Raw genomic sequence first — 16,028 nt, 5'->3', positions numbered from 1 at the left:
GTGCTACCTAACCTTGGGACAATCTAACAATACATTTGGTGGCTATAGCAATGTACTTATTCCATTTGGTCAAGTGCAGCAAACAGATGTACTGTGTCAGGATGACCTTGATTTTCAGCTTGGAATATTAGAGATGTGTCTTTCCTGGTAAAATCACCCCCTTTGTACAAAAATAAATTACAGCTCAATAAGGAGTAAATACTTAGAATACTTAGAAGAATTTTCTCTAAATAAGGAAATGTATTTGCTCTAGCTAATCTTCATTGTTTTACTCAGAGTTGTGATCACTGAAATGGCTGTGCTTACATTTGGGATGGCCAGCCTGCTGTCCTTCATCTTTTGCTAAACTTCAATTCCCTATGGGGGATAAACAGTAGATAAACAAAAGCTGGTATGGAATACATTAAAGTGGAGGGTGATGACAATTATTTGACCTTGTCTATAAGTTGCCACATCGTTATTCATTACATTTATTCCTAATAGATCAGGGGTCCCTCTTGACTTTTTTTGCTTCCCATAATATAAATGACAGTTGACTCTGGTCCAATATACAAAGAACAACAGCCCATGATAAATGTTTACGTTACTTACCCAATTCATCTAGATAGCTTGGTAGAAAAATAAGACAAAACAGGAAGGTTGTGGAACATTAGTCTATGTTCCTAGGTTTACAAACTACACAACTTTTATCTAGGGATGCACCGAATCCATTTTTTCGGATTCGGCAGAGCTCTTCGTAAAAGACTCAGCTGAATACCAAACCATATCCTAGGTTAAATCTTGCTGTGCGCACGGTGAAAAAATTTCAACTTCCATGTTTACGTGACAAAAAGTCACGTGATTTTTGGGATTCGGTTCAGCAAGGAGCGTGGATTCGGCAGAATCCAATGCTGCTAAAAAAGGCAGAATCTTGCCCGAATCCCGAACCGAATCCTGGATTTGGTGCATCCCTAATCAGACTTTCATATCCCTGGTGTTTTGATCTGTTTTTGGATACTCCAGCCTATGCCACTTTCAAAGTTGCCCCTATTCTAAACACGAGTGTTAATGCTTGCCTGACCCATATGTATTTCTTGTAAAGCTTCATAACTCTTCTAAACTCTAAGCTGAATTGGGGGTGTCGTGTGCATATTAAATTTTATTATCATTTTTTTTTTTTTAAATGCCATCTGCAATCTAGCTTTAACTGCACTTGAATTTTCACTGTAGCTGCCCCAACTTGCCTCTCTTCTGCCTCCTCCTGATATGCCCTTTAAACTTTAGATATACAATTCATATTGCTTGCAGCAGTGGAGAGTAATCCTTAATCCCCAGTGCTACATGATACGTTTTCAATTATGTGCATTAAAAGTGACACTGGATATTGCATTACTGCCTTTGGCTAATGATAAAGGAGCAGAGATGCTACCTTTTCTGGCGGAAAAAAAGATCAGCCTTTCTATTTCTTTAGCTTTCTGCCCTATAAATAATATTAGAAAAATGTATTTTTTACAGACCAGGCTGGTAACCCTAGGTGGCAACCCTATAAAGGAGGCCACGCTGCCCCTGTAGTTGGTGTGGTTTTTTTTCCTGTGGCATTGTGGGCCTGAAGCACTCCATTCTCTTTATTTGTGTTGGATTACCCAACTGGACCCTAGCGATACCACTGGTCACTTTACATATGGACTTTAACATACGACCAAGGGAAAGCAGGCCTGACATGCGTTTTCCAATTTAAACTGTGCAGCAAAAGATTGTGTCAGCATGCTCTGGGTTTGGCTGAGAAGGAAATGACTGAGCCTGTAATACTGTCTGTGCTAATGGGTATAGAGAGGGTTCCAACTACCAGGCTGGTTTCTAACCTTTCCACACTAATCACTCCCATGCTCCTTCCTCCAGGTACCTGGTTCTCAAAAGGCTTTCTACCTACCCATTGGTACACGTTTATTTTCTCTCTCTGGTCCTGGAACAAAAACAAATTCAGGTTAGTAAATATAAACAGTACCCCACTGTTGTCCCTCCCTGTTTCTCAGCCCACCTAGGCTCTATTATTCTCCTCTCCCTGCACCCCGCCCCCTACTGCCTGTGCTGCTGCCTTAGTTGCCGTGCCAAACTAAATCTCTCTGAGGCCTCTGCAGCAAATGGCGGTTCTAGGTCTATTTTTATTACAAACCTTAATTTGTTCACAGTGCATGTGAGGCAGCTCCAGCAGCGGAACTCTAAAGACGCAAGCCTTTGTTCTACTACGGACTCGTTTACGTGGTGCGCACTACGTTACTATGGAAACCGGGGCGTGCATGAGGAGGTGAGACCTACCTATAGTAACATATTGGTTAGGCACTTATTTTGTCACCTAAAGCAGTAGTTCGGCACAAATAAGTTATTTTTTGAATAAACAGGGCTGGTTTAAGGGTAGGGCAGAGAAGCCACCGGCCCTGTGTCCCCACTCAATGGGCTCACTGTGGGTGGAATGTAATAACTTCAAACAATAATTTCATTAGGTTCAGCAAGGACTTCCAGCCTGCAGCCCTCCCAGATTTGTGAGCTGTAGTTCAGTAACAGCTAGACGTGTTGCAGGCTGCAAAGCTCTGATTTATATAATCCCCTCCTTCAGATGAAGCCCTCCTCTTCCTCCATTTGCCCTGTATATAAAATTATTTCACACATAATTGTAATGTTGTTCCTACTGCAGTAACAGTGCTAGACATGTAAAAAAAACCTAGGCATCCATTTACTACAGTGATAGAGATCATAGTGCCAATGATTTTTGCCAGAAATAAATGAAGGCAAGAGCTGGTTTACTAGACTGTTATTACTTCTGTTGTGGTGGATTTTTTGGCTCTTTTTTATGGTTTACTAAAGGTTAGCACCAGAATTATCACATATGTGTGGATTTGCTAAGAAAATAAAAATGTTGGTGTTTATTATAAGAAATAAGGCAAACAAAAACAAGTGACCTTTGATTTAATAAGTATTGAAAAAAAAGTGAATTCAGTACTCATTTATGAAATTGAAGACTGACATTTTGGCTAGATCCCCAGTGCAGAAAACAAACATTCATCATGTACATGGGAAAACTATCATGACTGGTTTTGATGGTATAATAGTTTATGTGATATTTTTAAATGAATCTGAAGTAAGGTGTATGTAGTGATGTTTCTACACAGTTCAGCCACCATGATTTTTTACCACCATATGTGGTTTATAGGTATGTTAAATGTTTGTTTTCTGCACTTTGATAAAGACTGGGGATCTTTTTCATAAGTTTCTTCATAAGACCTGAGAGTGTGGACCTTACAGTCATTATGTTTGTAAATATATAAAAATATATATGTTTGGGGGTGGAGGGGAGGGTAGTTATCAAAGCAAGTCTAGTCTTAAAGAGGTAAGAGAACTGGACCACTAAATGGTACAGCAATTGGGTACACTCTCTGACCAGTACAAGAGGCCATACATAGGGTTGCCACCTTTTTAAAAAGAAATTACCAGCCAGCTGAGGGGTGGTCCTTAATGTAGAAGAATCATGGTGATGGCCAAAGAGGGTGGAACTATGCCGTCACAGACTTATCAACAAGGACCCGTCGAAAGAGAAAAGAGAGAGGATAATTTTCAAGCAGAACAGGGGCAGACGAGGGCATAAGCTTAAGGGTATTACAAATGTAACAGCAACTGGATTGCCAGTAAGTTTGTAATACTGGCTTCCGCCTTGGCAGGTGTTTTACTGATTAGGCCAGTAAGATACCATCAAGGAGGCATCCCTAGCTATACATAATATAGCTGCCTTTCTATTGTTCAGGCAAACAGCCCAATTGATCGAAACAGCAGGTAGTGAATTGGCCTACAGGGAATCGGCATATTACATTTTCAAACTCAGTAGTACATGCATGTTGTACAGTGGCCACCATAGTTTCACCAAGAATCATCTGAATTTTAGTTTTGTACAATATTATTGATATGTGTCAGGTGCGCCACAGAGGCAGTCTTCGGTGCTCTGTTTGGCGCACGTCCGAATTGACACTTTGCACAATACCAATAAAAGGACACTGCGACCTGTTCACTTTGCAAAGTGATCATGGTTACCTGTAACTGATGCTGAGCTTTGTATCCTTACTGATTTCCTGAGTACTTGACTTTTGGCCTAACTTTGAACCTGATTCTTGCTGCCTGGGCCGGCCTTTTGCCTGATTTGGCTACGCTTATTGCCCGCTGATTCTGCTGAGATGCCTGATTATTTTTGACACTCCTGCCACTTCGGGAAAACCGAAGGATCATGTATGCAATCCTTCCGGAGATTCATATTCTTGCTGGTGGAAAGGCATTTCGGGAAGTTTAGTCGCCTGCAGTAGCGAAGATTTATTACGGGTGACTAATCTCCCTGTGTGCCACCAGCCTAACACTTTTCAGACGTCCTCCAAGACAAACTGCTTCCACAAGGTATGTGGCAACCCCGTGATAGCATGTGCATTGCCAACTTTAGTTAGCAAGCTGCATGTACTTAGAATGTATCTGTTTTTACATTTGTATTTGTCCTGAAAGAGAGAGATAAGAGTTATCCACAAGAAAGGCATTCAGAGGGAATAGAGTTGCCATTTACAGTAATGTGACAATTTGTCTTGCTATGACTATAAATATTGTACAGCTGTTGTTTCACTTTCTGATATTATCATGTGTTATATTTTATAGAAGTTTGATGGATGGGCTGTCAGAAGACAGAGAAAGTATAGATTATGAAGAACATATAGTACAGAATTCATCACCCAGAAGAGAATTGGGACATGACTATTCCAGTGAATCGTTTGAATCCCTTACTGATTCATCCAGTGAGAAAGATGAAAGCGAACCATTTAAATCATACTCCTCAGAACAAGGATCTAACAGTGCTACCGTATCATCAGAGCATGGATCTGGTGATGTTTCAGCATCCTCAGAGAATGGATCTGATCACATTTCAGGATCTGAAGATTCAGAAGTGGGTTATCCAGCCAATACACATTGCCAAGGTACATGAACCCTGAGTAAATGTGTATGCCTAAAATCTTTTTAAATTGCCTCAGCAAAGGAGGGCAACTTCGGAAAACTAAAGCGACGCATGTGCCATCCCACCGGCGATTTACATTCTTGCCAGAGGGATGGCATATTGGGGAGGTTAGTCGCCCGCAACAGTAAAAATTTATCGCGGGCGAATAAAGGGGAATCCTTCCTTGTCTTGTGGCACACTGATCCTGTTTGTATATCTAGACTATCTGACATAAAGCAAGACATAAAGCAAAACAAAACTGCTGGAAGAGAAATGGTACGTTAGTACATTCCTCACTACAAGCATAAAAAGAGAATAAAAATGTCTCCATAGCTGCAGTACACTAGGTCTGCCAGATCATTTGAAAATCCAGCTAGAAGGGCTGCACTGATTGAAATGTAATTTAAATGCAATCAGAGCAGCTCTGAATTATGAATTTATTGGACGTGTCCCTAAATGTTCAAGTGATCTGGTAACCCTAATTTAAGTTATTTTCAAGCGAAAGTATGTGCTTTTTATTGTATAATTTGCGAGTAGCTATCGCATTTAAGCCCAATAGATACAACTGTTGATCTCCAGGGGTGTCCAGCTGACAGCCTTCTCTTACATCACTGTTTTTGGCACTTGTAATTATTACAGATACTTTTAAGGCTAATGCCACACGGAGCTGATTCTCGGCTAAAAACAAGCCCCTTCTCTGTCCTCAGCCTTCTGTGACTGCATCTGAAGCTAGAGTGGCACCCCAGGTGCAGACAGAGCAGATTTCAGAGGCAAAATGGATACTTACACATTTTGGCATCGAAATCTGCTTTGTGTGCCTGCATCTGGGCCAACACAGTGGCTTTGGGTGCAGGCACTGGAGAAGGCTGATGCTAGCATAGGGACTGATTCTCAGTCTGCCCGGTGGCAGTAGCCTAAAGAGTTGTGTCACCACATTAAAGGAGAAGGAAAGATCTAATCACTGAGAGGTGCCAAAATGTTGGGCACCTCCCCAGTGATTGTAATCACTTACCTGACACCCTGGGCCAGTGCTTTTGGTATCAGAAAGTTGCACCAGCCCAGGGTACCTACGTCCAAGCGATCCTCTTGCTTCTTCTGCCTTTACGCAACTTGCATATGCTCAGTAGAATGAAAAGCTGAATGGTGCAGTTCCCTGCTAACAGGACCACCAGCCTGGGGTATCGGTTAAATGATTACATTCACTGGGGGGCGTCTAATATTCCTTCTCCTTTAATGAAGAGAAAAAGAATGTTGTGCAGGGGTCTCTAATTTAAAAGTGGATTCGTTTCAAACCTCAGTGCCTTACAGCAGTTCAAATCAGTACCATGATCACCCGGAAACATTTTACCGAGATTGTGGGGGCTTCCACTACTTGTCATAAGGCTAAATAAAGCAAGAACTAATAACCATTGCATTAGAAATTAGTTATTGTGTGTGGGGTTTACATGTCTTTTAATAATTTTGTGTCATGCTCAGTATATCTGTGCTTTTTTAAATGATGGGTTCTCTGTCTCTCGAATATAAAGTTTTGCTTTGTATATGACTTTCATATCACTTCTCATCTTCTCAGCTCCTGGGAATAATATGTTCTCTATTTAGATTTATCATTTAAACCTTTCCCTATTTCAGTAACTCTTCCTTAAGATTTCCTTAAATTATTTATGTTTTGCTGGTCAATGCCCTCAGAACTAAACATGGGTAAAACTGGTGATATGTAAAAAGAGATTACACATTCTGTCCTTTTGTCATTTTAAAAGTTTATTAGAATAAGGGATCAGGGAAGAATTCATCTTAACACACTGACCTTCTGAACTCTTTTCAAGGACAGATTTGATTAAAAAATGGATTGAAAATCTTCAGTTCAAGCATGCATGTGCTTCAGCTGCTAGAACTAATGTCAAGAAGTCAAGAAACGGTAAGTAAAACTATCAGTGTTAACATAATTGCTTTTTAACCCTGTTTATAGCCACATAATGTGCAAATACACTGGATACTTTTACACGCACAGAAGACGTCATCTTGAGTCTTCCCTCTCATACAGTGAACAGACTGCTTGGATTGAAAAAAATCATATGAAGAAAGTTGGGTTTTTGACACATGGGAAGACAGCTGCAGTCACCTAGAGGCACATTTATTAAATGTCAAGGTCAAAGATTGGTCAGATTATATAAGATATACTCATTTTTTGTCACCTAGCGACTCAAATGGCTGGAGGCTGCATGAAATACTGGTATACAGGTTGTCCTTGAGTGTTCAAGTGTAATATCTTTGATTACACTCAAGTCGAGTGTAGCCCATTAGAAATACTTCTCAAATACAGTGACTCGAGGAAGTTCAATATCAGTTTATTGATCGGCGTAAGGGAGATTACATGAAGTCATTAATTAATAATTAATTGCAACCACATGATTTTTGATGAAAGTGCCCCCTAAAATGTGATGTTTTGTAGCCATGTTGGCTGCCTATGCAATAATAGGTAATTTCAGACATTATTACCAGATTGGCATCTTAAAGCCTTCAGCCTTAGCCCAACAAGTGCGTGGCTGAACAATCTACAAATCCAATTGTTGTTTGGCCATTTGCCCACTTAAGAAAATCTTTCACTGGAAGGGCACCTTTAGCTTATATGTCTTAAATATATATATATTATATATATTTCTGTCACCTGTTTCATCAGTATCCCAATCATAATCTCATAGTGAATTGTTGTCCTTATGTGTGTTTTTGTTAAGGTTAATTAATTTATGTTGTATATTAACTAGATATCCTTGGATCTGGGGATGCTTCTTGTATGTTGTTTAAATGGAAGTATGCATTTCAGCTGTTAACTATCTCCTCCACCTATGGATTTATAGAACCGATTCATAATAACATCGCACCACTCTCTTCTGCTCAGTCCTACCTTTAATCCTGGGGGGGGTTGTGCTGATGCATTGTGTATTATGCCTGTTTAACTATAAAAGAGCCTTTATGTGCTGGATGACTGGATCTCTTTCAGAAAAAAAACCTGACTTGGGCTATAGCTAAATCAATTATCCACATAATCTCCCATTTCCAAATGCATTAAACATCTGTCTTATTCAGGACCTTGTAATACATTCAAAATCTCCCCTTGGGGCTGTTGCTTATTGTTTTATATACTTAGATGCCTCCTTGATTACCTCTTAATTGTTTTTGCATTAAATTGAAAATGATCTTGCTTAATTCATTCAGCTGAATAATTAAAGTTGCGTCCTGAAAGCAGGGGGGATTAAGGTAGATGAGGCAAAGTAGTCACTATTAACCATTTACTGCCTGGATAGGTAATTTAGAAAACATTGCAATTTATAGTGAGCATCAATAAATAATAAGAATATTTTAATATGTTTTCTTAACGTGTTCAGTTATAATTAAATCCTAAAGTTCTTGGGTTATGAACGTGCTTACTTGGCTGAGGCCTTTCTCTATAGTCTAAAAAAGATAACCATCTTTATGGTTTTTCTTCTAAAAATGATATAATCCTCCCACCAACATCATTATTATTAAAAAAAATTTTTATATATATTATCACGTTAAAGAAATACTGTCATGGGAAAACATGTTTTTTTCAAAATGCCTCAGTTATTAGAGATTCTCCAGTAGAATCCTGCATTGAAATCTGTTTTTAAAAAACACAACCAGATTTTTTTAATATTTAATTTTGAAATTTCACATGGGGTTAGCCATATTGTTTATTTCTCATGGTGCTACAGCCATGTGACCTGTGCTCTGATAAACTTTAGCCGCACAAGTTGGAGTGATATCACCTCCCTCCCAGCAGCCGATCAGCAGAACAATGGGAAGGTAACAAGATATCAGCTCCCAGTAGATATCAGAATAGCACTCAATAGTAAGAAATCCAAGTTTTGGCTTGGGACTCCTCCAGTTACATGGGACTAGGAGAAACAATAGGTTAGCTGAAAGCAGTTCTTATGTGTAGCGCTGGCTCCTTCTGAAAGCTCAGACTCAGGCACAATGCACTGAGATGGCACCTACACACCGATATTACAGCTAAAAAAAATACATTTGTTGGTTCAAGAATACAATTGTAAATGGTAGAGTGAATTATTTGCTATGTAAACAGTGTAATTTAGAAATAAAAAGTATAACGTAAAAATCATGACAGTTTCCCTTTAAGGTAATTCATGCCAATAAAAGATTAGGAATTTACATTTTTCTTTCACCTTGAGTTTGTGTCTCATATTTTCAAGCTGCTTCTGGTTTAATGTGGTACAGGTAAACTTACAGTTGCACAACCAATCCAGAGAAAGAATTTATTTGGGCCCTTAGCTTGGAGGGGGAAAATAGCATTGTGTCTCTTTGATGCTGTGATCAAAATGGCAGTACTTTGCACTTATTGCCCGTTGTGTAGCTCTGAGCATTAAGGCTTTGAGAGTTCCTTACATAACTTGATCAGCAGAATTTCCTTTCCATTGCAGCTACAGCACTTCCTGGACAGGAATCTCCCGAGGAAGAGACATTTGGCCAGGAGACTGCTGAGGAGATTGCTGAGAAGGAGACAGAGTCTCTGCACACCTATTGCTTGATGAAGATAAAACACATCTGCCAATCCCAAAACGCCCACAAGAAACAAGACCCGTGTCCTACAAACAACTCCAAAAGTTTCATGACAGAAGACCTGGAAGATGTTGTCCCACAGCAGCTGCTCAACAGGCTCCATCTAGAGAACATGAAAGAGACCTTCAAACAGGTACTTTTGGGAATGCTAATTAGATTGATTGATTTAAAGGGATTGTAAATACTTTTTCTAATATAGACATTAAAATGATAGTAAATCAAATGTTTTGACCCACCTGTGCAAGTGTGTCTATAGTTGTATAGTTTACCCTGTTACACTGAAGCAAGAGGGATCTTGTGCTTCTTCACAATTACTACGACTGGCACCCTCTGAGTGGGAACAGACTGGAGACAGTTCCAGACAATTTGCCGTGACTACTGTTCCAAAGAATAATCTTGGCTAAAAAAATGCTGGTGTGACATTTAATTTAGAGAATACAGAGTACAATATTCTTTACATGTATAGTATGTGTAGATTGTGTATTGCTACTCTGAGGGAGAAAATTCACAACTACCAGAGACTGACAGATCTATTGTGAGCCAATTCACTCAAATAGGATCACACAAAGGTTTACTGTTCCTTTAACCATTTTCCTCTATGCCGCTGCTTGTGAAGTGCCTGACTAAGATCATACACATTTACGGAGTTCCTCTTTTTAACACAAATTAATACACAAAGCAGAAAAAGGGTTAAAGGGGGACAATAATTAAATATAAGCAGTTGTAAAATGAAAATACATCTGGTATGAAAATAGGAGTCATTTACAGCGATCCTGAACGCAAGTGCTACAGCACTAAGGGACGCAACATCACAGACCTTGGTGCTCATTCAATAAACAGTTGTGTCTGGCTGTTGATAAATGACTCTTAATATGTTTTATATGTTATTTTATTTTGGATAGAATTGATACACAGAGCAGTGTACAGTTGCTTTTTAGGCACAGAATTCCCATCCAGTAGCGCTTAGAGTGTACAGTGCTTGAGCACATTTCCAAATTGCTTGTTTAAACTTGGCATATTAATTTTTATGATTTCTGCTGACAATATAGTTTTGATATATAATACTTTAAAGCACACTTAAGGACACACAGGGCATATTGTCCAGAGGGGAACCTGCTCCCATCTGCTCCTGTGTGTCGATGTATGTACAGTCAAAGCGTCAGCCTGAGTGCAGCTACACGGACCAGAGTTCAGCCAGAAAAATCGAAAGCATGCATTTTCGGGTCGATCTCTGCTCTATGTAGCTGCTGACACTTAGGTGCAGATTTATCAGAATGTGAGTTTACACCTTAATACATAATAATTACCCGTATTGTATTCATTCCTATGTGATTGTTAGAAGTGTACTTTTTAAATGGTGAATTCCAAATTTCACCCACTGATAAATACAATTCTAAAAATCCCATAGGAATGAATAGGATGTGAGTATTAATTAAGCTCTAAACTCACATCAACCCCTTGGTGCTAATTACAGGGTGAAAACTGGTTGAATATATATTATTTAATTTTTTTTTTAAACAGCCTTTGCTATCTTTGAAGTGCAGAAATACAGTCTCTGCCAAGTGTGTGTTTCATTTCTTCCTGATGAATACCAGGAGTCAAGACTAATAAAATGTCCCTTGTGGCTCCTTACTGTTTGGAAGTCTAATAGATTTTATTTACAAGCTCCTTCCCTATCACACTCATGTTTTCATGATTTTCAGGATTAGGGGAGAAATATGAAAAAATATAATCTTTATAATATAATTTATCGATATATTGGATCAATAAATTTCCAGTTTTTTTCACTTTGCAAGACCTGTGAGTGCAGTTATTTATGATGTTACATTGTTTTTTAATTCTGGCATCCAGGCAATTATGCCATACAAACAGAGTGCAAACTATACTATGATAGAGATTATTATATATATATATATATATATATATATATATATATATATATATATATATATATATATATATATATATATATATATAGGTATGGGACCTGCTATCCAGAATGATTGGGACCTGGGGTTTTCCAAATAGGAATGTTCTGCACCCAGTAAGGATTAATTATATCTTAGTTGGGTACTGTTTTATTACTACTGAGAAAAAGAAAATCATCTTAAAAAATGTAATTATTTTATTTAAATGGAGTCTAGGGGAGATGCTTTTTCCAGTAATTTGGCTTTTTGGATAACAGGTTTCCTGATAACGGATCCCATACCTGTATATATATTTATGTATATATAACATCTTAAGCAGAGTTTATTTTCCATTTAATCATACAGTGGAGTGTGGGCTCTAAGCTTATTGTTAGCAAAGACATTTTTTCTGATAAATGTAATTGTATCTATATATAATACATCTGCACCACCTACCCTATTTTCATAAATAGATTGTGCAGGCAAACCATAAGGCAGCTTATTATGCATATATGTAAATGTAAATATGCAAAAAAGTAATGTTCTGTGTACACGATAATGGTTTTTCTCTTTTACTTTCATATTATATTTTGATGATATTTTCATATTATTTTCCTGAAGAAAGACTTTTAAAACAGGACCCAGCCTCATAAGGATGCTAATACAGAGCAGATTGCCATTGCTTTTATGTATAATAAAATCATATATGCTGATACATTTTATGTTCAAATAGCATTATACAACGTAACAAAAACAGCATCTTGCACCAAACGTCAGCATGTATAAGGTGCATCTAAATACACATAGAGAGAACAAGTACTGTGAAAGCTGCCTGACCATAACATTTCCAGTAACCCTGACAGCAGTGACTAATATACCGTATATACTCGAGTATAAGCCGATCCGAATATAAGCCAAGGTACCTAATTTTACCTAAGAAAACTGGAAAAACGTATTGACTCGAGTATAAGCCTAGGGTGGGAAATGCAGCCGCTACTGTCAAGTTTCAATAATCAAATAAATAATAGATAACTGATCACTGTCATTGTACTGGGGGTCAATGTCTGGGGTTACTGTGTCATATATTGCTGGGCTACTGGATCATATATTGCCATATACCATGTCATATGTCACTGAGGGCCACTGTATAAGTAAATACTTCAGTATCTGTTTGATACCTTGTTTGGGTCACTATCTTGAAAAGCTGGGGTAATTGTTTCATAGTTTGCTGGTGCCATTATATCACATAATGTTGGGGTCAATGTGACGTGTTTCTGGGCCACTGTGTAAAGGAGAGTTACATTGCTGGTCTGTGCAGTGAGTGACAGTGTGACAGTGCTTTCCAATGTGGGGCATGCTTAATTAAAAGTTAACTAAAAGGTTGCCTCTCTCTTTAAGGGCATGTACTAGTACAAAAAACATGTTCATAAAAAAAAATCTAGATTCTGTTGCATGATATTGTGCTATGAATTGGTGCAGATGTAATTAACCACTTTACATTTAAGTGAATGAAGGTAATAAAGTTCATAAAATGATTTTTTTAGCTAATGTAATAAGCCACCTTTTATAAGATATATCAGTCAATCACATAATATCTTACTTCAATGTTCTAATTACCTGTCATTGTGGCATGGTAAGGGCCTGTCAAATTGAAAAAAGGAATGTTTATTGCCATTATGCTGAGGGCAGATTGTATCTTAAAAGGAGAAGTAACGCCAGTGATAGACCACAGAACCCATGCACAGGCTCCAGAAAGGCTCATGGTCAAAACACCCATATCTGCTTCCCATGAGATTTAGTGCAACACTGATACCATATTGCAGAATTCTTAGAACCTATGGCATAGTCTGCCAGCTTCTTTGACAAGCTTGTGAAGCTCCTTCACTGTCCTTGTATGCTCTGTACTCTCTGCCTCTGTATCGTCACACATTGCAAAACAATTATATTGTGTTTTCAGTGTTTAGGTATTATTGTTGAGTGAAGCCCCGCCCCCACTTCCTGTTCAGGTCTCTCACCAAAAAAAAAACCTGGAATTGAAGAGAGAACAGAACAGGAAGTGGGGGCGGGGCTTCACTCTGCACAAGGAAGCAAAGAAAAAGAATACCTTCTGACTGAGGAACCAGGTCAGAGAGAATGCTGGGACAAAGGTAAGTAATTCTGGAAGCTGTTTAGAGTATTTTTACTCATAGAAAAAAAAAAGGTTTACTTATTCTTTAAGGTAAAAAAGTATCTTACTCTGTGCCCGGTCTGGACTGGGATTCGAAATAGACCCTGGCATTTCAAGTACACAGCGGCCCAAACAGCCCCCTAAATAGTGAGTGTCTATGACATCTTACCGCAGCCCCTCTGGCATTTGCCAGAACCCACAGATTGCCAGTCCTGGCCTGTTATCTGCCCATGGCAGTTCTGCTTTCCTTCAAGTTAGATTTCTCGGTCACTGCTGCACGAGACTCTAAGGGCCCGATTCACTAAAGTCCGAAATAAGGAGTGCTATTTATAGCATGCGTTAAAAATCTTATCACTTCTTATTTTTCGCTCGATTCACTAAAAGGACACTTGTCATAATTAAGAAGCGATGTTCTTGGCGTTATTTATCTTGTGACGACATATTTTCAAGCAATATATTACGCAGCGCACAACATATTACGCAGCACGTTGCTTGAAAATATGTCGTCGCAAGATAAATAACGCCAACAACATCGCTTCTTAATTATGACAAGTGTCCTTTTAGTGAATCGAGCGAAAAATAAGAAGTGATAAGATTTTTAACGCATGCTATAAATAGCACTCCTTATTTCGGACTTTAGTGAATCAAGCCCTAAATGTTTTTGCTGGGATTCAGCATAGGTTTTACTTAGATCAGTTTTTCCTTTAGTGTTCTCAGTAAATTTATTGCAAAAAGTCTGAAAAAAATGTTTATGCATAGAGTTTATTTCATATGTCAATTGGAAAGTATCATTTATATGTGAGACAGTTGATCAGCAGGTTTATAAGTATACTTGGGAGAAAAGACAAAATGAAAGAATTGCACTTCCTTCTGGTCTGTAGGTGGCTAAAACTGGAATGCACCAACCCTCTACTTGTCCTCATTGTACCACTAAGCGGGCTGAGCTGGCAAAGTGTGAATTTGTTAGACGGAGAAGGACCAAGCTAGAAGCATCCTTACTACAAAGCAAAATGGAGGAGCACCTGTACAGCAAAGTAATGCTCTTTGTTTTATGTCATACACCAAGTATGGTGATATCACTATTACTGCCTTTAAAACAGCTTACATTTTTCACTGTAAAGTTTTGCTTGGATTGAGTACTGTAATTGTTAAGAAGAGGAGGTTAGGAGAAAAATATAGGAGCAGACAGCTAGAGCTAAATTTCTATGGGAACCAGCAAAGCCATCTCAGCTAGACTGCAGGGTGTGTTTAGTAATCTGAGTTGAGAACAACTGAGCATGCTCATTAGCCAACAGCCAAACCAAATTCCTAAAGGAGGGGCCAAGTAGGTTAGAGGAGGAGAAGGAATCCTAAGTGATTTTGACCTTTGAACAACCAGAGTGGCAGGTGTTTAGTAAACAGCCTCTTTAAAATCTTTAATTACATTTTTGTTTAGGGGGTTTACATTTCCTTTAATGGATACAGTAATATTGTTGAGATTGGAGCATGTACCAGTGGGAAGCCATAAGGCCCATTTTCAGGTGCCACTGAGCCTCGCTAGTTGAAAATAATAGTCTTGCACCACTGGTCAGGAGTATCACAACCTCATTCTTTTATACTCCCATAATCATTGCATTTTATGTCTCCTTCTTAGGACCTGCTGACCTGTATTGGGGAGATCCACCAGTCCCTTCCCAGACTTACTGATGGGAGTAGCACCATTTGGCAGAGACTGTATGCTAGCAGTAAGAAGACATAGCTGGTTTCAAGAGCCTCTGTAAAGGAGGTTACTTTGGGGTGATTGGCTTTGCTTTATGACACCTGGAAACTGAGTGTGTGTTTTGCACATTATGGACCATTAGTGTAAATAATTATGACTTTTGAAGTCTGAAGAACAGATGTGTTGCTATATATTTATTACACTTTTGTGTTAAGTCTCTTTCCAAATCTTTGAAATAAACAGCCGAACTGCATGAAAAAATGTTGTGTTTCCCAAACAGCCAATCCTTCCTGCAGCAATTGCCCTGTTAGTGGACCTCTTTAGCTAGAAAAAGAATTTAGTCGAGTGTTATGCCTTCCCTGTGAAATGCATGTAAAAGAAAGGTTAATGTTTTCGATTATATTTTTCAATAAAGCCCCAGGTTCGCCCTTAATATTGTAATTAGGTGCTTCCAAATTCAATTCACCATATATAAATCTAAAAAAAATGTGTTAAGACTCAACCAGATTTCCTGGTAACTCGTAGATTTAGCGCTTAGACTGTATCATATACAGCAGGCAAAAAGAGGCACTTTATCAGACTTGCAGTTAGTAAGTTTCCAGGCTGTGCCTGATCAAATGTAGCTTTTATTCACTTATATTTCATGTAAATCTAGACTTTGCA

At 38.6% G+C, this 16,028-nt stretch overlaps 1 protein-coding gene across 2 annotated transcripts; it reads left to right on the top strand.

Moving 5' to 3' along the window:
• Nucleotides 1-1,728: 1,728 nt before the first annotated feature.
• Nucleotides 1,729-15,626, top strand: c8orf48 (chromosome 8 open reading frame 48). Of its 2 annotated transcripts, XM_002931799.5 has the most exons (7): nucleotides 1,729-1,963; nucleotides 2,169-2,284; nucleotides 4,663-4,979; nucleotides 6,825-6,911; nucleotides 9,454-9,725; nucleotides 14,548-14,700; nucleotides 15,300-15,618. In XM_002931799.5, exons 2-7 carry the CDS (start codon nucleotides 2,259-2,261, stop codon nucleotides 15,402-15,404), a joined length of 960 nt encoding a protein of 319 aa, XP_002931845.2. In that variant the 5' UTR covers nucleotides 1,729-1,963; nucleotides 2,169-2,258; the 3' UTR covers nucleotides 15,405-15,618. The 2 variants fall into 2 exon arrangements, with proteins under 2 accessions (XP_002931845.2, XP_012823086.2); XM_012967632.3 differs by lacking the exon at nucleotides 1,729-1,963 and having other exon boundaries at nucleotides 2,046-2,284; nucleotides 15,300-15,626.
• The last annotated feature ends 402 nt before the right edge of the window (nucleotides 15,627-16,028 follow it).

The sequence above is a fragment of the Xenopus tropicalis genome, chromosome 8 (assembly GCF_000004195.4).
Source record: "Xenopus tropicalis strain Nigerian chromosome 8, UCB_Xtro_10.0, whole genome shotgun sequence".
Lineage (NCBI taxonomy): Eukaryota > Metazoa > Chordata > Amphibia > Anura > Pipidae > Xenopus > Xenopus tropicalis.
The sequence above is the reverse complement of the archived record's forward strand: the minus strand, read 5'-3'. Positions and strand labels throughout refer to the sequence as shown.